At 46.3% G+C, this 23513-nt stretch overlaps 1 protein-coding gene across 7 annotated transcripts in view; it reads right to left on the reverse strand.

Annotated features, from left to right (window-relative positions):
- Positions 1 to 16878: 16878 nt before the first annotated feature.
- The window catches only part of LOC130501137 (uncharacterized), a 7118-nt gene continuing 483 nt past the window's right edge, over positions 16879 to 23513 (reverse strand). Inside the window, exons 2-4 of one of the 7 annotated variants that reach the window (XR_008939538.1) lie at positions 23407 to 23493; positions 22878 to 23323; positions 16879 to 17054 (exon numbers count right to left, since the gene is read on the reverse strand). Coding sequence is in view for 4 of the 7 variants with exons in the window: in XM_056996019.1 (XP_056851999.1) it covers positions 19327 to 20046 (720 nt within the window). In the remaining 3 variants the exon portion in view is untranslated. Of the gene's footprint in view, positions 17055 to 17525; positions 23336 to 23406; positions 23494 to 23513 lie in introns of those variants that run through there. The other 6 variants (XR_008939540.1, XR_008939539.1, XM_056996019.1 and 3 more) reach the window with 6 other exon arrangements.

The following is a 23513-nucleotide window of genomic DNA, read 5'->3' on the forward strand; positions in this document are numbered from 1 at the left end:
TTCTCTATCATATTCTGAAGTTAACTATGGGTCTAAACTCATGGACACGCCACCAAGGCTTGGTTAGATCAGAGTAATCTCTCCATGGCCTTGGTTGGGCATGTATGGTCCGATCTCATGCTTCCAGTGGGAGTTATTGGGATTTGGCGTTTGATATCTCTTGAAGATATGGAGGTCATACTTGTATGGTGCCAAAGTACAGATTCTCACTGACCACAAGAGCCTGAAGTACATCTTCACTCAACCAGAGTTGAATTTGAGACAAAGGCGGTGGATGGAGTTTGTGGCCGACTATGATTTGGACATTGCCTATCACCCAGGCAAGGCCAATCTAGTGGCAGATGCTTTGAGCAGGCGTAGAGCTGAGGTATCAGCTGAGAAGGAAGCAGAGATCTTGGAAGGGATGGTCCGGTCACTGAACCTAGACACCTTGGCTAGTGAGGATGAGTGTAAGACCCGAACCCGGCCGGCTAGGCCGCGGTCGATGCCTCACGTCGCTCGGTCCATACCCTGACCGAACCACTCAATTTTTCAATCTTTATATATACTTTCGCCTAAAGGCGAAGTCTATCTTGGACCTTAGCTTAAGACTACCTTAGTCATTCCCTAGCTTAGATCCTTTCAACTTATGCACAGCGGAATATTATCTATCAACCATTGGTCTAAAACCAATCTAATACTTGTAAGGTCGAATCACCTTAGCCATGATCAGTAGACACAACTACTACCAGCTCCAAGGTTGATCCTGAACCTAATCCAAGTCATACAATAACTGAGGTTCCATTCCCCTAACCATTTTATCTAGATCTATGCAATATTGCTAGATCATACCTTTGCCACATCCACGGAGCTTGATAACTCTTTGTCTCAGCTGCCTTAGCTGTCTAGGTAGCTCATTCAGCTAGCTGAACTGAACCACTTCACTTGAGGTTCCCAACACTCTTCCAGCTGATCGAGCTGCAAGGTAGCTTTGCCTAGCTCCCCATCCACTCGTCCAACTCCTCATTATACATGTATAAACTCTCCCCTTAGGTACTTAGTCATTCAACCAACCATCCCCACAAACCAAGTACCTTTGGGAAGTCTTCAGCTGCAAAATCAACCTCAAGCAAACATGCTCCAAAAACTAATTAAAATTCATGATAAATCATGATAATTCATAACTAAGAGAATGGTCAAGTCAGATTTCTCAGAACTGGCCTCGATCATACTGATCTCGCCCATGAACAGCCCATATGGCCATAACTGACCACCTCTAAATCAATGAGATAAAACTAATCTCTCACCATGATAATTCATGATAAATACCCATTAAGAGATATTTGAAGTCGGATCCTAACAATTCCCTCAGGAACTATCAGATCTCCACTTACCTGCCCAACCAAGGCCATGGAGAGATTTCTCTGAACCGGCCACTCCATGGTTCAGTACCTCCACGTCTGATCAACATATAATAGGATTAATAATGCCCACCAGTTCCTGAGTCAAACAACCAACCACCCCACATGACTCAGAACTGATGAGTCTTCACTCCTCCTAACCGGCCATGGAACTATGTCCCACTGAACCTGATTAGTGTTGCTCTTACCACTGGTGCATCCTTTGATCAATCAGATCAGACACCTTGATCCATCACCCATGGATCAGGTCGTCCATCCTTGCCCATGATCAGATCACACACAGCCTTCCTTGTATAAACACACCAGCACAATACTTGTGGTCCATACCAACAAGTACTAGCCTTACTCCTCTCCTTTGCTTGCTGTTGAATCCAAACGAATTGGACCTTATACTCCACATGGTTCCCTCTGGTACTAGGACTCCCATGTGTCTCATCAGTGGGTCGGACTCATGGTTCACACCATGATCAAACCCAACACCAAACCATGATCCATCATGGATCACTATCCAATGAACAGCATCTAACCATCATCCCACATGGATGAGTTAGATCAGATATGATCCGCCCCTTTCTCCAGGGTCTTGGATTCCTAAGACACATCACAATATACATTCCTCAAGGGGCGTGCCATGCTTGGCCTTGATCTCACCCCAAGAGACACCACACAGACATAAACATAAACATAAACATAAGTAATCAACACATGTTACCTCTTACTTGATCTTGCTAGACCTTGTGCTTCCCTGATCAGGTCCGGCCTTGTGCCTCTTGCACTTGTCTTAATCAGGTCTTATCACATACCTCCAGTATTGATAAGATCCATTCATGGGTCGCACCCATCATCCCTTCCATGGAACTTCCATGAAAACAGTTTCTGCACTGCATCCACCTTCAAGGCTGTTCATGCCTTTGAGTGTGGAGTCCGGCCTTCTCCATTCTCTTCTGACCATTTGCGTGTGTCCCTAAGACACAGAGGAAGCCTAGGGTGTGTTCATCCATGATCAAACACCACCCAAGGGTCGTGCATCACTTCCCACTTCAATTCCCATCAAAACTGCCTCTTTGCTGCCTTCAAGCCTCTCTTGGTCTTGGATTGTGTAATCCGACCATCTCTCTGTTTTTCTCTGTTTTTCTTTGTGTTTCAGGAAGAAGAATGAAGCCCTGGCGTGCCTGCAAAGGCACGGACTTGCCTTCCTTATATAGAAGAAGGGGTGGTTACTTCTTAACCATTGCATCCCTTCATTAACATTTCTGGCCATTGATTTAATCAATGGTCCAGATCACACCTGTTCGCCTAGGGCAGTTACCAGACGTCCTTGACAGCAATAACTACCTCTAGACACGTCACACACAAGCCTAGGCTGGTTGCCCAAGCCCCTGGTTCAACCACAAGTGCCCACCGGCTCACCGGCACACCCGGGTGGTCCACATGGTCCGACCACTGTCCGGACCTGACCCAACTGCCCAAGACTTGAACACTCAGTCCAGCTGAGTTGAGCTGATCCCCAGCTGACCCAGCTGAGTGAGCTAGTTCATCCAGCTCAGGGAGCTGACACACTCTTCAGTGAGCTACACTGAGCTGCACTACACTTCATCTAGCTGGTCGAGCTTGCTCACTGCATCGTCCAGCTGCCATACACTTTGTACAGCTCTTTTATACTTATCTCCTTCTTGGTTTAGCTATATATTAGCTTCCTGATGCCCTTAACCTTACTTCCAGGCCATGATACCCTTGTGTTTAGGTCACATGAGCTGACTGGTGCGTCTCCTTGCACCATGGTCGATCCTAAGGATCATATCCAGGATCAGGGACATGACAATGAGCCTTTGGGTCTAGAGGCTGTACAGATTCTCACTGACCACAAGAGCCTGAAGTACATCTTCACTCAACCAGAGTTGAATTTGAGACAAAGGCGGTGGATGGAGTTTGTGGCCGACTATGATTTGGACATTGCCTATCACCCAGGCAAGGCCAATCTAGTGGCAGATGCTTTGAGCAGGCGTAGAGCTGAGGTATCAGCTGAGAAGGAAGCAGAGATCTTGGAAGGGATGGTCCGGTCACTGAACCTAGACACCTTGGCTAGTGAGGATGAGCCTTTGGGTCTAGAGGCTGTGAACCAGGCTGATCTGCTTACTAGAATCCAACAAGCACAAGGTTTGGATGAGAATTTGCAAAAGGTTGCAAAGAATGACAAGACTGAGTATCAAGTCACAAGTAACGGTACCATTTTGGTGCATGGGCGGGTTAGTGTTCCTGGTGACCGGGGACTAAAGGAAGAGATTATGAGTCAGGCTCATAAGTCTAAGTTCTTAGTGCACCCGGGCCTAAATAAGATGTACAAAGACATCAAAAGGTATTACCATTGGATCAGGATGAAGGCTGACATTGCTGAGTGGGTGGCCAAGTGCCCTACTTGTCAATTGGTCAAGGCTGAGCATCAGGTTCCAAATGGTTTACAACAAAACCTTCCCATACCAGAATGGAAGTGGGACCACATCACAATGGATTTTGTGATTGGTTTTCCCACAACCAGAAACAAAAAGGATGCAGTATGGGTGATTGTGGACCGCCTGACCAAATCTGCACACTTCTTGCCCATCAAAAAAGGTGATGGAGTGGATGAGATTGTAAGGATCTACATATATCAAATTGTGAGGCTGCATGGAGTGCCGGCCAGTATAGTCTCAGATAGAGACCCTAGGTTCACTTCTTATTTCTGGAGAGCTTTTCAAAAGGCTCTAGGAACAAGAGTGAACATGAGCACATCCTATCATCCTCAAACGGATGGTCAATCAGAAAGGACCATCCAGACATTGGAAGATATGCTAAGGGCATGTGTTCTTGATTGGGGTGACTCATGGGAGAAGCATTTACCACTGGTGGAGTTTGCATACAACAATAGCTTTCACACCAGCATAGGTATGTCTCCTTATGAAGCATTGTATGGGCGGCCTTGCAGGACACCTTTATGCTGGACCCAAGTGGGGGAGCGCAGCATAATAGGTCCTGAGATTGTGGAGGAAACCACAGAAAAGATCAAACTGGTCAAGGAGAAGATGAAGGAAACTCAAGACCGCCAAAAGACCTATGCTGACAAGAGAAGGAAACATCTTGAGTTTGAGGTTGGTGATCTAATCTATCTCAAGATGATTACCTTCAAAGGTAGGGCTAGAGTTTCTGGAAGGAGAAAGCTAGACCCAAGGTTCTTAGGTCCATTCAGGATACTTGAAAGAGTTGGGGCAGTGGCTTACAAATTGGATTTGCCATCTGAAATGGATGCTTACCATAATGTTTTCTGTAGGACCCGAACCTGGATCCCATGATCCAACCAGTCCAAGTACTTACCTAGATGTCTAAGTGTAATTCAGCCGGTTTAAGTCCAATAATTTCTAAGTCATTTTCAATTTATTTGAGGTTTATATTTAACAAGTACAATGCGGAAGCATAAAAGAAATATCATCTTATATATATAAGTCAATGTGATCCATACAAATCATTCAATCCACACAAGTTGCACAATAGGCTATCATAAGTTCATCTAAACTAGACACACATCACACATCCATCCACGGCCAAGTCTTCAAGACTCCTTTGCTTTACCACGATCACTGCTTGTTCCTGAAACCAAACCACAACACATGAATATACATATGATCCGATATCCTAACATCAAACTAATCAGTACATGGTTCCGGACCCTAGATCACATCTAAGTCCCTTTTCTGATCATCCTAAATACTCGGCCAAAAACTCTAAACTATACATGATAAATCATGATAAATCCAAACTAAGAGAATGGTCCAATTGGATTCCTCAGAACCGGCCTCAGTCATACCGACCTTGACCATGAACCGCCAACCGGCCAACTGGACCAACCCTAAATATATGTTACAAATTGAATCTATCACTTTGATAATTCCTTAAAAATCCCAACTAAGAGATTACAATCGCCAAACCCCAATGATTCCCTTGAGAACCATGAGATCAGACCTTACCTCCCCAACCAAGGCCGCGGAGAGATTACACTGACCAATCCGTGCCTTGGGGGTTTGTCCGCGGGTTTCAACCCTCAGACCACATCAGAAAATAGTAGGGAAGAGATTGATAAAGAGAAAGGAAGAAACGGATGCAACCAACACATCATGGTTCAACCGGCCAGACCATTTAAACCCACGGTCTTGCGCGGTTACCATCCGGAGTGCATCAGTACCTTAGGCGTGCGTTCCTCTGCGCCTCCATCCTTCTCTGTCTCCTTCCTCTTGTCCTTGTCACTTTGCCCGCCTGCCATGTCCTTGCCTGAACCGATTCCACCGATTAAAACTCACCGGAACACCACTCGGTTAACACCTTACCGCCGGTTTCTCTTTACTTTCTTTCTGGTAGAATTTTGGCAGAGGTTTGCCTAGTTGTTTTTGTGTTTGAAATCGATGAACAATGACTCCTATTTATAGGAAATGTCATCGACCAGCAGTTGGACCGAGCGGTTGCACGGTTTTGGGCGAAAAGGCACAAATGGTTCCCTTTGCATCTCTTCGGCCAAACCGCTTCCCAACTGCCTCCAACCGCTCCCCTTGATCGATCTCCAGCTGCCAACACTCCTCCAGGTACCTAGCTCACTTGCCAAGCTCCATGGTCTCACCTGACCATGCCACCACCGAGCCGGACCCATAACCGCTCATGGTCCGGTCCAACCGCCCAAGAGCTAATCACTCCGTCCAGCTGAGGTGAGCTGGTCACTAGCTTCCCCAGCTGAGTGAGCTGACCTGTTAGCTACTGGAGCTGTCCTAGACTTGCCTGAGCTACTGTGAGCTTGCCTCACTCCATTCCTAGCTGCCCGAGCTACCAAACCTCTACGGCCAGCTACCCAAACACTTGTCCAGCTCCTTTGAGCTTACCTTTCCTTCATTCTGGTTAAGTCTCAGCTTCCTGATGCACTTAACCCCATTTATGGACCATGATACGCTTGCCTTAAGGTCTCATGACCTGGCTGGTGCTTGTCCTCGCACCATGGCCCATCCGGATGGCTTATCTAGAACTTGGGACATGACAAGTCTCCCCCACTTGGAAGGAACTCGTCCCCGAGTTCATACTTGATGGTTCACCATCCACATACTGACTATACCACTCAGGGTACTCAGCCTTCATCCTCGCCTCGGTTTCCCAAGTGATAATGTCCTTGCCATTGAATTCCCATACTATCTTAAGCATAGGAACTGTCTTTCTTCTCATTGCCTTTTCCATTCTATCTATGATTCGAACCGGCCTTGTCTCTAAGGTGAGGTTCTTACCAAGATCTTTTGGAATCTCAGGCAACACAATGTCTTGGTCGGTCAGACACTTCCTTAGTTGAGACACATGGAACACATTGTGATAAGCATCCATTTCAGATGGCAAATCCAATTTGTACGCCACTGCCCCAACTCTCTCAAGTATCCTGAACGGACCAAGGAACCTTGGGTCCAGTTTCTTTCTTCCAGAAACTCTGGCCCTTCCCTTGAATGTGATCATCTTGAGATAGATTAGATCACCAACCTCAAACTCAAGATGTTTCCTTCTTTTATCAGCATAACTCTTCTGGCGGTCTTGTGCTTCTTTCATCTTCTCCTTGACCAACTTGATCTTCTCAGTGGTCTCCTCCACAATCTCAGGACCTATTATGCTGCGCTCCCCCACTTGGGTCCAGCATAAGGGTGTCCTGCAAGGCCGCCCATACAATGCCTCATAGGGAGACATGCCTATACTGGTGTGAAAGCTGTTGTTGTAGGCAAACTCCACCAGTGGCAAGTGCTTCTCCCATGAGTCGCCCCAGTCTAGTACACATGCCCTAAGCATGTCTTCTAGTGTCTGGATAGTTCTTTCCGATTGTCCATCTGTTTGGGGATGGTAGGATGTGCTCATGTTCACTCTAGTTCCTAAGGCTTTTTGGAAAGCCCTCCAGAAGTAAGAGGTGAACCTTGGGTCTCTATCAGAGACTATACTGGCCGGCACTCCATGCAGCCTTACTATCTCATCAATATAAATCTTCACTATCTCATCCACCCCATCACCCTTCTTGATTGGTAAGAAGTGTGCAGACTTGGTCAGTCGGTCCACAATCACCCAAACTGCATCCTTCTTACCCCTTGTTGTTGGGAACCCAGTCACAAAGTCCATTGTGATGTGATCCCACTTCCACTCAGGTATAGGGAGGTTCTGAAGCAAACCACTGGGAACCTGATGTTCTGCCTTGACCAGTTGGCAAGTTGGACACTTAGCCACCCACTCGGCCACATCAGCTTTCATTCTTACCCAATGGTAATACCTCTTCATGTCCCTATACATCTTGTTCAGCCCCGGGTGCACTGAGAACTTAGACTTATGAGCTTGCCTCATAATCTCTTCCTTTAGCCCTCGGTCACTCGGAACACTCACACGCCCATGTACCAAAATGGTGCCATTGCTGGCCGTTTGGTACTCGGTCTTGTCATTCCTTGCAACTTTTTGCAAATTCTCATCCAAGCATTGTGCTTGTCTGATTCTACTAAGGAGATCGGCCTGGTCCACAACCTCCAGTCCTAGAGGTTCATCCTCACTGACTAAGGTGTTTAAATTCAAAGACCTGACCATCCCCTCCAATACATCAGCTTCTCTTTCAGCTGACACCTCTGCTCTTCTCCGGCTCAATGCATCCGCCACCAGATTTGCCTTGCCCGGATGATAAGCAATGTCAAGATCATAATCCGCCACAAATTCCATCCACCTTCTCTGCCTCAAATTCAACTCAGGCTGAGTAAAAATGTATTTGAGACTTTTGTGGTCGGTTAGGATCTGAACCTTAGCACCATACAAGTAGGACCTCCATATCTTCAGAGCAAATACCACCGCAGCCATCTCCAGGTCATGGGTTGGGTAATTGCCCTCATGCTTCCTAAGTTGCCTCGAGGCATAAGCGATGACCTTCCCATGTTGTGTGAGCACACAGCCTAATCCAGTGATGGATGCATCTGTGTAAACCACATATGGTTGGTCGGCCTCAGGTAACACTAGCACCGGCGCACTGGTCAACATGGTCTTTAAGGCCTGAAAGCTCTTATCACATGCATCAGACCATATGAACTTCACATCTTTACCAGTAAGCTTTGTCATGGGTTGTGCCACACTTGCAAACCCCTTGACATACTTCCTGTAGTAACCGGCCAAACCCAAGAAGCTTCTTACTTCAGTTGCATTCTTTGGTCTTGGCCATTCTTGTATACACTTGACCTTCTCCTGGTCAACAGAAACTCCTTCCTCAGACACAACATGGCCTAGGAATCCAATACTTCTCTGCCAGAAACTGCACTTGCTCAACTTAGCAAAGAGTTGCTGCTCCCTTAGCCGCTCCAGCACCATCCTGAGATGCCTCTCATGGTCCTCCTCAGTCTTAGAGTATACTAGTATGTCATCAATAAAGATGATTACAAATTCATCTAAGAAATCTCGGAAGATGCCATTCATCATCTTCATGAAGGCTGCTGGTGCATTGGTCAGTCCAAAGGGCATGACCACAAACTCATAGTGGCCATACCTTGTCCTGAATGCTGTCTTTTGCACATCCTCCGGTGCAATGGGGATCTGATGGTAGCCTGATGCTAAATCAACCTTTGAGAACCACTTGGCTCCTCTCAACTGATCTAGCAACTCATCAATCCTGGGCAAAGGGTACTTATTCTTGATAGTAACCCTGTTCAGCCCCCGGTAGTCAATACACAACCTGAAACTCCCATCCTTCTTTTTGACAAAGAGGACTGGTGCTCCCCATGGGGACACACTTGGGCGTATAAACCCCTTGTCCAACAACTCTTCCAGTTGTTTCTTTAACTCAGCCATCTCAGCTGGTGCCATCCGGTACGGACTTTTGGACATTGGGACCGTTCCAGGTTCAAGTTCGATCATGAACGGGTCAGCCCTATCAGGAGGCACACCCTGAAGCGCCCGAAATACATCACTAAACTCTTGAACCAAACGTATCCCGTCCGGGCTACCACCCCCCACAACCTCCTTAGTGCTAATGGTCGCCAACCAGGCCTCACAACCATTCCTCAGCATACTTTCCACTTGGACCGCTGAGACCACTAAGCTACCCGAGGTTGGTCGGATACCTTGGAACCTGATCGGGGGTCCACACCCACTCTCAAATTGCACCCTTCCTCGGTGACAATCTAAGGTGGCCCGATTCTTTCCAAGCCAATCCATCCCTAAGATCACTTCATGATTCTTAAGGCTAACCACTACAAGATCCACAGGCAATGCCCTCCCTTGTATCATAACCGGGATATCCCTTACTAGGCCTTGTGATTGCATCCTTTGGCCTCCGGCCGCAACCACAACCCCAGGATCATCCCCTGAACCAATACAAAACAATCCTTTTCCAATCATCTCTGGACTCACAAAACTATGTGAGGCTCCAGTATCAAACAGAACATGTGTTTCCACACCACCAATACACAAGGTCCCTACAAAGACCCCATCTAAGTTCCTAACCATTCTAGGTTCCGTACCATGCATAGTTCCAAAAATAAAAAGAAAAATAAGTTTAGTAGTTACCAGTGATTGCTTTGAATGGCCCTGTCTCTTCCACATCCTTGGATAGCTCATACACCCTTGGAGTAGAGGTTTGACCCCGGTTCTGGTCCGGCCTGCTTCCCCCACTCCTGTTCTTGTTCTGTCCATCAGATTGCTTTGGACAGTCCTTCTTGAGATGACCCTTAAGACCACATGAATGGCAAATCCGGTCACCTCCCACATTTGGGCACTCTCGAGCAAAGTGTCCCATCTTACCACAACGAGTGCAAGCGCCCATGGCTCTCCAACACTCCCCATAGTGGTTCCTACTACACTTAGGGCACACAGGCTTACCACTTGAGGTTTTACCCTCTTCAGCCTGGTCCCTCTTTCTCTTCCGGTCACCACTTTGCCCAGGAGCCACCACCACACTCTTCACCTTGTGCTTAGCCTCTTCTGCAAGGTTAGTCTCCAGCATTGCCATCCTCTCAACCAACTCAGACACACTGGAGAAGACCCGGACTGAGCAGTAGGTCTTGAGTTCAGGCCTTAAGCCGCGGATGAACCTTCGGACCTGTACTGCCTCATCCTCCAACTCCCTTCCCACAAAGCGCCTGAGCCTGTTGAACTCTTCTTCATACTCTCTGACCGTCCTACGCCCATGAACCAAGTCCAGGAACTTAGCTTCCAAACGGTCCCATGCCTCAGCTGGAAAGTACTTGTGGTTGAACTCCACTTCAAAGTCAGCAAAGCGCTCAATGGTTCCATTGGTACGTTTGTCCAGAGCTATCCACCAGTTGTGTGCATCCCCTTCCAGGAAGTGCACTGCAATGTCCCTTTGGTACTCCTCAGGGCACCGGGTTGATTTGAAGTTTCTAACCAGCCGGTCCCTCCACTCATCAGCCTCCATGGGATCAACACTTCCAGCAAAGTGTTTTGTCCCTAGACGAGTGATGTGCTCCAGAACTTTCAGATAGTCCACTTTCTTAGCTGACCCAGATGGTGGATCCAGCTCAATCACTTCAGCTACTGGTAACACTCGCCCACCAGCTCCACCACTTCCACCCGCTCTCACTTGAGCTTGTGTGGCTTGGCCAACGGATGAGTTCACCACTGGGGTGAGCACCTGCGTCATAGCTACCATCTGGCTACCCATTAGCCTAATGGCAGCCAAGATCTCCTGCATGGAAGGCTCAGCCGCCTGATCACCCGGACCAGCCCTCCCATCTGTACCGATGTTTGGATCAGCCCGGTGACCAATCTCTGAAGACTCAGCCTCTCCATCCGGATCATCCTGGTGCTCCCCAGCAGCTGCACCTAGCTGGCTTCCAGCTCCCTCGAGCTGCCTCACGGTCTCATTCAGCTGCCCATCCGCACCGTCCAGCTGAACCTCAGTTTGGTTAGCTTGGATTTCAGTCAGGACAGTGTCTCCGGTCCGACCCATGGGTGGAACCATCAGCTCCACATTTGGGTTAGGTACTGATGCATCTCCAGCACCAGACACCCCAGCCCCATCCTTAGCTTTCCGAGACCGCTTCCTTGTTCCCTTAGGCCACATCAAAACCAAACACAAACCAAATGTTAGTCTTGACCGAAACTTTCTAAACCTCAAACAATATCAAAGTAAGCAAATAAAACATAAACCCAAACATGTCCAGAGACTCAGCCGGATGTGTGATGATCTGCCCCTAACCCAACAGCCTAGAATCAAGCATGCTCTGATACCAACTTGTAGGACCCGAACCTGGATCCCATGATCCAACCAGTCCAAGTACTTACCTAGATGTCTAAGTGTAATTCAGCCGGTTTAAGTCCAATAATTTCTAAGTCATTTTCAATTTATTTGAGGTTTATATTTAACAAGTACAATGCGGAAGCATAAAAGAAATATCATCTTATATATATAAGTCAATGTGATCCATACAAATCATTCAATCCACACAAGTTGCACAATAGGCTATCATAAGTTCATCTAAACTAGACACACATCACACATCCATCCACGGCCAAGTCTTCAAGACTCCTTTGCTTTACCACGATCACTGCTTGTTCCTGAAACCAAACCACAACACATGAATATACATATGATCCGATATCCTAACATCAAACTAATCAGTACATGGTTCCGGACCCTAGATCACATCTAAGTCCCTTTTCTGATCATCCTAAATACTCGGCCAAAAACTCTAAACTATACATGATAAATCATGATAAATCCAAACTAAGAGAATGGTCCAATTGGATTCCTCAGAACCGGCCTCAGTCATACCGACCTTGACCATGAACCGCCAACCGGCCAACTGGACCAACCCTAAATATATGTTACAAATTGAATCTATCACTTTGATAATTCCTTAAAAATCCCAACTAAGAGATTACAATCGCCAAACCCCAATGATTCCCTTGAGAACCATGAGATCAGACCTTACCTCCCCAACCAAGGCCGCGGAGAGATTACACTGACCAATCCGTGCCTTGGGGGTTTGTCCGCGGGTTTCAACCCTCAGACCACATCAGAAAATAGTAGGGAAGAGATTGATAAAGAGAAAGGAAGAAACGGATGCAACCAACACATCATGGTTCAACCGGCCAGACCATTTAAACCCACGGTCTTGCGCGGTTACCATCCGGAGTGCATCAGTACCTTAGGCGTGCGTTCCTCTGCGCCTCCATCCTTCTCTGTCTCCTTCCTCTTGTCCTTGTCACTTTGCCCGCCTGCCATGTCCTTGCCTGAACCGATTCCACCGATTAAAACTCACCGGAACACCACTCGGTTAACACCTTACCGCCGGTTTCTCTTTACTTTCTTTCTGGTAGAATTTTGGCAGAGGTTTGCCTAGTTGTTTTTGTGTTTGAAATCGATGAACAATGACTCCTATTTATAGGAAATGTCATCGACCAGCAGTTGGACCGAGCGGTTGCACGGTTTTGGGCGAAAAGGCACAAATGGTTCCCTTTGCATCTCTTCGGCCAAACCGCTTCCCAACTGCCTCCAACCGCTCCCCTTGATCGATCTCCAGCTGCCAACACTCCTCCAGGTACCTAGCTCACTTGCCAAGCTCCATGGTCTCACCTGACCATGCCACCACCGAGCCGGACCCATAACCGCTCATGGTCCGGTCCAACCGCCCAAGAGCTAATCACTCCGTCCAGCTGAGGTGAGCTGGTCACTAGCTTCCCCAGCTGAGTGAGCTGACCTGTTAGCTACTGGAGCTGTCCTAGACTTGCCTGAGCTACTGTGAGCTTGCCTCACTCCATTCCTAGCTGCCCGAGCTACCAAACCTCTACGGCCAGCTACCCAAACACTTGTCCAGCTCCTTTGAGCTTACCTTTCCTTCATTCTGGTTAAGTCTCAGCTTCCTGATGCACTTAACCCCATTTATGGACCATGATACGCTTGCCTTAAGGTCTCATGACCTGGCTGGTGCTTGTCCTCGCACCATGGCCCATCCGGATGGCTTATCTAGAACTTGGGACATGACAAGTCTCCCCCACTTGGAAGGAACTCGTCCCCGAGTTCATACTTGATGGTTCACCATCCACATACTGACTATACCACTCAGGGTACTCAGCCTTCATCCTCGCCTCGGTTTCCCAAGTGATAATGTCCTTGCCATTGAATTCCCATACTATCTTAAGCATAGGAACTGTCTTTCTTCTCATTGCCTTTTCCATTCTATCTATGATTCGAACCGGCCTTGTCTCTAAGGTGAGGTTCTTACCAAGATCTTTTGGAATCTCAGGCAACACAATGTCTTGGTCGGTCAGACACTTCCTTAGTTGAGACACATGGAACACATTGTGATAAGCATCCATTTCAGATGGCAAATCCAATTTGTACGCCACTGCCCCAACTCTCTCAAGTATCCTGAACGGACCAAGGAACCTTGGGTCCAGTTTCTTTCTTCCAGAAACTCTGGCCCTTCCCTTGAATGTGATCATCTTGAGATAGATTAGATCACCAACCTCAAACTCAAGATGTTTCCTTCTTTTATCAGCATAACTCTTCTGGCGGTCTTGTGCTTCTTTCATCTTCTCCTTGACCAACTTGATCTTCTCAGTGGTCTCCTCCACAATCTCAGGACCTATTATGCTGCGCTCCCCCACTTGGGTCCAAAAGTTACGTGGGGACCACCGTACTAGTTATACCCAAACCCTGCATTAAAGACGCTACGAGCTAAATACATGCGGGGGGCATGACGTACACTACAAAGTACTGTAATCAGATGCTGACGGCTGATATGCAGGGAACAAATGTGCGAAAAAACCGGTTAGCACCAAAATTTAATACTTATCCAGACGTGGAAAGTACTGTGTCTGGTGTGAAGTCGCTCGCGGGGCAGGCCCACGCCAGACCATAGTAAGTCTGAGCGTGACCTTTTCTACAGAAAGGTAGAGTGCAGCATTGAGATTCACGAGAGTGGCCTATACCTCCGGGTGGCCGAGTGCGGTTTCTCAATAACAGATCGGTAGTGGTTCCCCCATGGGGAGCAGAATACGATCACAAACCTCCCATAACGCATACGGCCTCAGTGTCTATGACGAACCTCCGGGTTCAGTACGGTCTCAGGGTCTATATAACAACCTCCGGGTTCAGTACGGCCTCAGGGTCTATAAAAGAGCCTCAGGGTTCAAAACAGCCTAGGGTAAGGAATCTCCGGATTCAAGATCACCTAAGGGTGGACCAAGGGCCTTCGGGTCTAACTGATCTTCGGATCTAATAAGAACCTCAGGGTTCAAGGATCTTTGAATCCAAATACCAACCTTCGGGTTTGCCAAGAACCTCAGGGTTCAAAAGCATCAACCTCCGGGTTCGAGGTATCCATCGGGTTTAGTCACGGTCCCCGGATCTAAGGATTAAACCCCAACACTCAGAAACCTCAGGGTTCAATGAGCAAACCTTCGTGTTCAATAAAACGGCCTTCGGGCCTAGGTAAGGAACCTCAGGGTTCAAGGCCTTAAGAACTTCCAGGTTCTAGGGCTCAAGAACCCCAGGGTTCAAACCAAGCTAGAACTCAAGGGTTCTAAGCAAGGATCTTTCATTCCAAAACTAAAACTTAGGTTTGTAATACTGGATTACAAGGTCTAACGCTTCTCTAATTATTTCAGGGCTCAATCAGTTTACTAACAGGATCCAGGTCCTAGACACTGATATCCTTCCAAGGGGTCAACCCTTACAAGGGTCCGGCCCTCACAAGGTTTCAGCCCTTCCAAGTGTCCATCCCTTCTCACGAGTCTAAGCGTCTACCTAGACGTCCTCGCATTCTGGAGATACAAAAGTTTGCTCCCCAAGGTCTAGACCCCTAGGCTGTCGATGCAGTACAAGATCCTAATCCTAGACCCCACAATTCCGCCTAGGAGATTGTGCTCCTTCCAAATAGACCTGTGCTCAGAGGCCCTATGAACCGTTCTAATCAAGAGATAGTGCCGGAGAGTTACGAAGGTGTGAATCCAAGAATCGAACACAACAGAAAAAGGCGAAAATGATAAGTATTATTATTATGCTATCAAAAGTCCTTATTCGGCTGCAAAATCATCAAAGTCCGGGGAAAAAAGCTACAATATAAGATAAAGCATAAGTAGTAAAAACACTTCAGGGCTTCGGGTGATGCGGTGCCGGAGGAAAAGCGTGGAGTCCACCTCTCCCATTCGCCGAACCCCGAACAGGCCCTTCGATAGGTCCCCATCGGTTGATATTCCTCTCCGACCACTCCTTCACAAGCTCCCAACGAGCTTGCTCACGGGCCTCCTGCACGGTCAAAGCTTGATGAGTTATCACCTCTCGAAGCTGGTTACGAAGGAACAGGATTTCCTCGTGCGGTGGAACACGACGGCGTGGACCAAACAATCTGCTACCTTCCGCATTCCTTAGGGTCGAGGAAGTCGCAACCGAGGAGACAAAGTAAGGTGATGCATAGGACCGTCTCCTCTGAGGGTTGGCCCTACACTATTCATTATACACCGATGATATCGACGCCCTAGGGATCCCACCTAAAAGACAGCACGGCGGAGGGTTAAGATCGTGTCATATCTATTTAAGAGAGAGAAAAGATGTCTTACCCCAAATACGGCTGTGGCTAAAGACATCTGGCTCATCAGAAATAGATACCAACGGTATCGCCTGGGAATGCCTTTCGCCAACTTTACCAAAACCTCACCAGAAGGGAACACCGGTCGGCAGACCTCTGCAAAAAAAAAACATCACATAAGGCGGGATAGCGACGCAAGATCTATCTTAACAAAAATAAAGGCATACCGACGGATCGCCAAAAGAGAGGGTAGCGCGGAGCATCGTTGATCTTCATAAACACATATCTCAAGTTCCAGAAATCGTTTGAAGGAAAACTCCCCTGGACGCCCCTAGGAGGTTCGTCTACCAAAGGTTCACCATCAGGAGACCAGATTTGGTAAAAACCCTTCTTGCTCGATAAGGGAATGAAGGAGTAGGAGTACAAAATTTCAGGTAGTCCAAAGGGGATACTGTGAAATTCACCCAACACCTGAATGGCCATTAGGGTACGCCACGTTGCTGGCGTGAGCTGCGAAGGAGAGAATCCAAAGTAAGACGCTACTTCCGCGACTAGGAAAGGAATTTCCCCTCTGAAGTCTGCTTCTAGGTACTCCTCGAAGATAGCTATCTCATCAGTACCGCCATCGGGATCTCATTCGAATTCGCCCGCGCATCGTAGCTCCACCGAGCCAGGAAGAGAATACCTCCTGCGGATTCCAATCAGATCTTCTTGCCTGATGTCCGATCTCGGACCATCCTCATCCTCATCATTAAAAGAACGAAAGCGACGCTTGTAAGACCCAAACCTGGATCCCATGATCCAACCAGTCCGCGGCCTTACCTAAACATCTAAGTGTAATTCAGCCGGTTAAGGTCCAATCTTTACTTAGTCATTTTTCAATCATTTGAGGTTCATGCAATAATAAAACAATGCGGAAGCTTAAGGCAAACATCATCTTATATATATATGTCAAATGTAATCCATACATAGTATTCAAATCATAAGTTGCACAATAGGCTAAACATAAATCCAAGGTTTACAACATGAACTACATCACACATCCCACACGGCCAAGGTCTTCATGGCTCCTTAGCCTTACCACGGTCCCTGTCAGAACCTGAAATCAAAACCCACAACACATATGCATAAGAATCATGACCGATATCCTAGCAAATACAAACCTAAGCATGGTTTGGGACACTAAGTCCATTTCTGGCCGATTTGTGACCCATTGATTTACTCATCCAAAAACTAATTTAAACACATGATAAATCATGATAATTCATGATTAAGAGAATGGTCCAAGCGGATTTCCCAGAACCGGCCTTGATCATATTGATCTTGGCCATGAACAACCTAACCGGTCTCATGGTACCATCTCGAAATCAAGGTTATAAAATTGTTCTATCACTTTGATAATTCATTATAAATCCCCACTAAGAGATATCAAATGCCAAATCCCAATAACTCCCACTGGAAGCATGAGATCGGATCATACATGCCCAACCAAGGCCATGGAGAGATTACTCTGATCTAACCAAGCCTCGGTGGCGTGTTCATGAGTTTAGACTCATAAATAACTTCATAATATGATGGAGAAGAGATATATTGACAGAATAAGAACAATAGATGCAACCATCCACTCATGGATCAAACGGCCAAACCACCCGGATGGATGATTCATGGCGGTTTGTACTTGGTTTGCATCCAGTACCTTAGGCGTGTGTTCGGAAGCCCCCACACTCTTCTCTGCAGCCTTCTCCTTTCCTCTGGTATCCATTTCCGATCAAGCTTCACTTGCCCACGGCTTAGAACCCACCGGAATCTCCCTTGCTTCACACGGACTGCCTTTGCGGTCTCACTTCTCTTTTCTCTCTTTCATTCTGTAGAGATTTGGGCAGAGTTTCCCCTTCTGTTTCTGATGATTTATGTCGACAGAGGAGAGGGTTATTTATAGGGAAGAGGCTTGGCAACCGTCCGGGCGATGTGATTGGTCATTTGGCCAACGGACACCTTTTCGCCCAAAACCGCCCAACCGCTTGCAAACCGCCCCTTTCTTCCTTTGGGCTGATCGATCTCAAGCCCAACTGTTTACCCACAAGCTCAGCTCCCTTGCCCATGCAACCTAGACCCAACGGACACCCACAACCAGCATCCGGTCCATGATCATTACTCATGGTCCGCAATGACCGGTCAAGACTCCATCACTCCGTCCAGCTGAGTTCAGCTGAGTACTAGTTGCCTGAGCTGAGTGAGCTACTCCCCCAGCTCCTGTGAGCTGCCCAAGACTGTGTGAGCTCCCTACCAGCTCCCCCTAGCTGATTGAGCTGCTTCCGGACCATGTCCAGCTTCCGGATCCCTCATCCAGCTACCATTTCCTTCTTTACTTCTTATTCCGGTCAAGTCTCAGCTTCCTGATGCACTTAACCCTTAGTTTAGACCATGATACGCTTGCCATTAGGTCTTTACAACCTGGCCAGCCCATCTCCCCGCACCATGGTCTGTCCGGCGTGGCGGCTAGGGCTTCTCCTTATTTCCTTTTTACAATAAGGAGCCCGTTCTACAGCATGGATCGTACCCCGCTAGATTGTCTCAATCCTCAGCAAAGGTCACGACCTGATTCATTGCAAGAAGACAAGATGCCCAAGGAAGACTCCATCCTAAGAGAAAACTACCAAGATTCAAGAGCACAAGTTATCCCTTGATTTCCACGAGCAAATCAAGGAATAAGGGGAAAACTGTTGGGGAAAAATATACAGACGTAAGTTTTCTCCAGCTTCCGGATAGGCCCACGATTTCGGGACCCTTGCTCAAGAAGAAACCAGGGACCAACCCCTGCCATAGGTCCGACCCCTTGATCGGACCGACCCTTGAAGCAAAATAGAAGTTTTCCGCCTAAGGGGAAACTTCCATTTTTCCAATTATGGAAGAGTTCTATTACTTAAAGCCGACATCTGCAACTATAAAAGGGGAGCTCAAACCCTAGAATAAGGGATCGACAATTCTAGAGGCTAAGAGATTAGAGTTTTGGCGACAAAACTAGGTTTATACACCAAACATTGTACTCCCGAATCAAACACTCAATAAACATATCTTCTAGCCTCGATTTTCTGCTTTCTATTACAAATCTTCTAGTGTTCCGTAGTACTAAAACGATCCTACACAAAAATACCATAACAGCGATCATTCCTCACTGGCTTAGACGGCTTTTGATCCTGCTTCTGGTAGGCTTTGGCTCTGCTTGCGACGTCTTCCTCCCACCTTACTTGAGCCCAAGAGCGAGACAAGACATCTTCCATGGTCCTACACTTATACTTGGTCAGATCTTTGTAAAGATATCCTTCTGGGAATAGACCTCTTTTAAAGGTTGAGATGGCCGTATCCGTATTTCACTCGGGGATGGCCACCTTCTCTTGGTTGAAGCGCGCAATATAGGCCCGCAATGGTTCAGTCCTATGCTGGAGAATCTCGTAAAGGTCATCCGAGTTCCTCTCCAGATTATGGCTGCTGGCGAATTGCTCCATAAACTTATCACTAAGGGCTGCAAAAGACCTAATGGATCTAGTAGGGAGGTTGATGTACCATTGAAGAGCAGGACTGGTCAGGGTTGACCTGAATCCTTTGCACATGGTAGCTTCCCTTGCTTCTCTAGGGATCGCTACGGCCAGCATCTGTTGCTTGTACTGAGCAACGTGGTTGTCTGCGTCACCAGTGCCTTCATACATCTTTATGTTAGGGAAGGAGAACTTGTGCGGCATCTCCACCGAGGCGATCTCCTCCACGAAGGGCGTTTCGGAGTAAGACCTGGGATTGCTTCTCCAAATAGGGGGAGCTACCCCTGGAAGTCCTTCCACCATAGATTGGATGGTGCCGCACTTTTCGGAGACCACCCTTTCAAGGTAGGCGGCTAGTGCCGGATCCGAGATCGCGGGATCATCGGGTGAGTACTCCTCGTCTTCCATATCGGAGTCGCTGTCTACTTGTACTCGGGTTCCATCCTGAGCACTCTCCCGGCCTTCGGGTTCGCTATCCATGGCGGTGGATCGTCGAAGTGCTCCACCGTCGTCTCGGGGCGGGGCTGAGCGAAGCCATAGGTTTTCGGCCTCCATAGCGTCTAGCTTCTCGGGGCTTTGCTGCAGCTGCTTGGAGTGTTCTCCAAGCTGGTCTTTTAGAGTTTGAACATCTTGGATAAGTTCCGGACCTCCAGACGTCGTCTCTTTAGCTTGTAGAGTTCGGTGATTTGACTTTGAAGGGTTTCGAGCCGGTTAAGGAGCTCGAGTTCCCTCGGAGTAGTCTTGGTTTGATTGCTACCGTCATCTGGCGTCATCGTCACGTAGTTGGATTACTCCCCTCCTTCTAGCCCCAAACTGTTATGGTATTTTTGTGTAGGGTCGTTTTAGTACTACGGAACACTAGAAGACTTGAATCAAGAATAAGAAATCGAGGCGAGAAGAGATGTATTATTGAGTATATGATTCAGGACTACAACGTTTGGTTTATAAACCCTAGTTTTAGTCGCCTAAACTCTAACCTCTTAGCCTCTGAATGTCGATCTAGGGTTTGGGCTCCCCTTTTATAGATGTAGATGTCGGCTTGAAGTAGGGCGAACTCTTCCATAATAAGAACAATGGAAGTTTCCCCTTAGGTGGAAAATTTCTATTTTGCTTCAAGGGTCGGTCCGATAGAAGGGGTTTGTTGTGGTCACTCAAGCTGAGGTTCCCCAAGTGCATAAGGGTCCGACTACGAGATCAGGTTCAGCAAGGTTAAGGAATGGGTTCACCAAAGCGGTTCAAGAACTGATTGATCAAGGTCTCAAACAGCTATTGATTTAAGAGATGTCTGGTTTGAAGATTGAAGACCCGATTGGCCTTGTTTTATTTTATTTCTTGCTTAAGCCTTTTATGTTTTTGAGTCCATTAGGGAGTTCCCTATATAACTCTTTGTGCTGGCCGATTTTTGGCACTTAGTCTTTTATGAAATTTCTTTGCTGAAGCAAACAAAACCCTAAAGTCTTTCTAGTTTGTGAGAAGCAGCCAGAGAGCATTTCAAGATCTTATCAAGCTTTCCTCCATCAAAGTTTGTGGCGATCTACACTCCATCATCACCCATTGATTTGCCTTGAGAGTGACTTCAGTCCAGCAAGCAAATCCCACATCTATCCATCTCCATCCACTGTTCTTGTTGAGAGAGACTTCAGTCCAGCAACTTGAATCCATCCACCATCTCTCTATCCTTGTTCTTGATTTTTATTTCATTTTGTTTCAGTTTTTATATCATTTATTCTGCATCTGAAAATCCCATTAAAATCATATTTGCTTCTGTTCTTATTTTTCTTATTAGTTTACTTTATGTTCTTCATTTTAAACTCATAAGAAAACTCATAAGAATCTCTCTTTGATCTTTCTTTTCTCTCTTAGTTCCAGGAGATATGGGAGACCTAAATGGTGCAGCTGAGATCAACGCCCAACTCCAAGCCTTGCAGGCCGGATAAGCTCAGCTCGCAGAAACCCTTAACGCCTTGACTGCACAAATGAATCTCATGGGTCAGGGAAACCAAAACCAACATCTACAGCTTCAACCACAACAACAAGAAGCATAGCCTAGCACCACTCAGTCCACAAGATGTTCATGATATGCAAAAGGCAATGGACCAGTCCAGCAAGGTAAGTAAGACTAACCTTTATATTACTTCTGGTCAAGTGCTTAAATCTTTACATCATGAAACGCAAGTGCTACTAATGATCTTTAAGGAAGGTTGTTTTGCAGGTTTTGAGGTCCAAGACGTACCAGCTGAGGTACAAGTCCTTATGGACCAGTACAAGGACGTCTTTCCTGAAGAGATACCAGCCGGTTTACCCCCCATCCGCGGAATAGAACATCAGATTGACTTTGTACCAGGCGCGAACCGAGCTGCGTACCGAGTTAATACCGAGGAGGCCAAGGAGCTGGAGAGTTTGGAGGAGGAGGGTATGAACCTCTAATGATTGAAAAAGATTTAGAAACTATTGGACTTAACCGGCTCAATTACGCTTATTGGTGGGGTGAAAACCCATGTATTTTTCGATACTAGAGATGATGCATTCACTAAGGGTGGTAAAAGACATATCGGTAATGATCAAAGACAAGGTATTGCATGCGGATCTGATTGTTGTCCGCCTTGAGAATCACGAGGTGATATTAGGCATGGACTGGCTTGGAAAGAATCAAATGCTATTAAATTATGCAAAATGATTTTTTCTTTTCGCTTTCAGTATGCAAGCTCGAAATAAACCAGTATAGGATGCAATGAGAAACAAATGGAAAGAAAAACAGTTTGAAAACACATTAATTATCAAATTTTTTTATTTTGATTTTTGAAGGAGTTAGCATATAGAAATGAAGTTAGTTAATTAGTTTTATAGATACTTTTAAATTTCGTTTTATAGATTTTTTTTATTATGTTTTTATTTTTAATTGAAAATACTAAACTATTATGATGATTTGGCATATTTTGTTTGTATTTGACAATGATAGGATATCAAACACTGCCAGGAAAATGTGTTTGAATTAACAACATCGAGTGACATCAAACATCGTGTGATAGATTTCAGAAGCTAAATTAGGAAGTGTGATTCTGCAAAACAGATTTCTGTGATTCTGCAAAACAGATTTCAGGAGCTTCTCCAGACTCTGGCTGTATTAGGAAGTGCTTATCATTGAGAGTATATTAGGAAGTACTTAACATTGAGAGTTTATTAGGAAGACGTTATCATTGAGAGTGTATTAGGAAGTGCTTAACATTGAGAGTTTATTAGGAAGACGTTATCATTGAGAGTGTATTAGGAAGTGCTTATCATTGAGAGTATATTAGGAAGTACTTAATATTGAGAGTTTATTAGGAACACGTTATCATTTAGACTGTATTTAAAAAACAAACACACCAAGAGATTAAAAATATTACCAAGTAGCCTTTAAAGGCAGCCTGCACAGTTGTTGCTGCAATCTCTGGTAAATAAGAGACTGTATTAAGACTTTATTAGACAGCACAGACCTGCCACATAGCAAACAGAACAATACACCAATCTGGAACTTTGGAAGTAACTTCTATGAAAAGCACAGCTTCAACGATATCAAGTCAGATCTTTCATAATGTAAGTAGGATGAATAAAAGGATAATCAGCTCGAGTGATATGATAAAGCAAAGCATTGAAGTGATCTCTTTGGAAGTGGTTTTGCAGACTGGTTGCAGTCTGTGCACAAGAAGAGAAGCAGAAATTGGTTAAATAATTAAAGATCTGATGGAACATTGGTATATTCTGCAGAAGAGGAGATGAGAAGATGGACAGTAGACCACAAAGGATTGCAGCTCTGCTTTCTTTCCGCAGTTTTTGATCGGTGCAAAAAGTACTGCAAGGGATGCTTGAAAAGAGAAGAAATCAGAGGAAGTTTGAAGTACGACAAGCATTTATCAGCAATATAAGTGAACTAACCATTGAAGGATGAAAAGGTACAGTGGCTTTTGATAGAGTTAAGAGTCTGAAATCTCTGAATTACAATCCGTGCTAGTCAAAGTTTTCCTAAAAATTCATTTGCAGTG

The sequence above is a fragment of the Raphanus sativus genome, unplaced genomic scaffold, assembly GCF_000801105.2.
Source record: "Raphanus sativus cultivar WK10039 unplaced genomic scaffold, ASM80110v3 Scaffold0105, whole genome shotgun sequence".
NCBI classification, from domain to species: domain Eukaryota; kingdom Viridiplantae; phylum Streptophyta; class Magnoliopsida; order Brassicales; family Brassicaceae; genus Raphanus; species Raphanus sativus.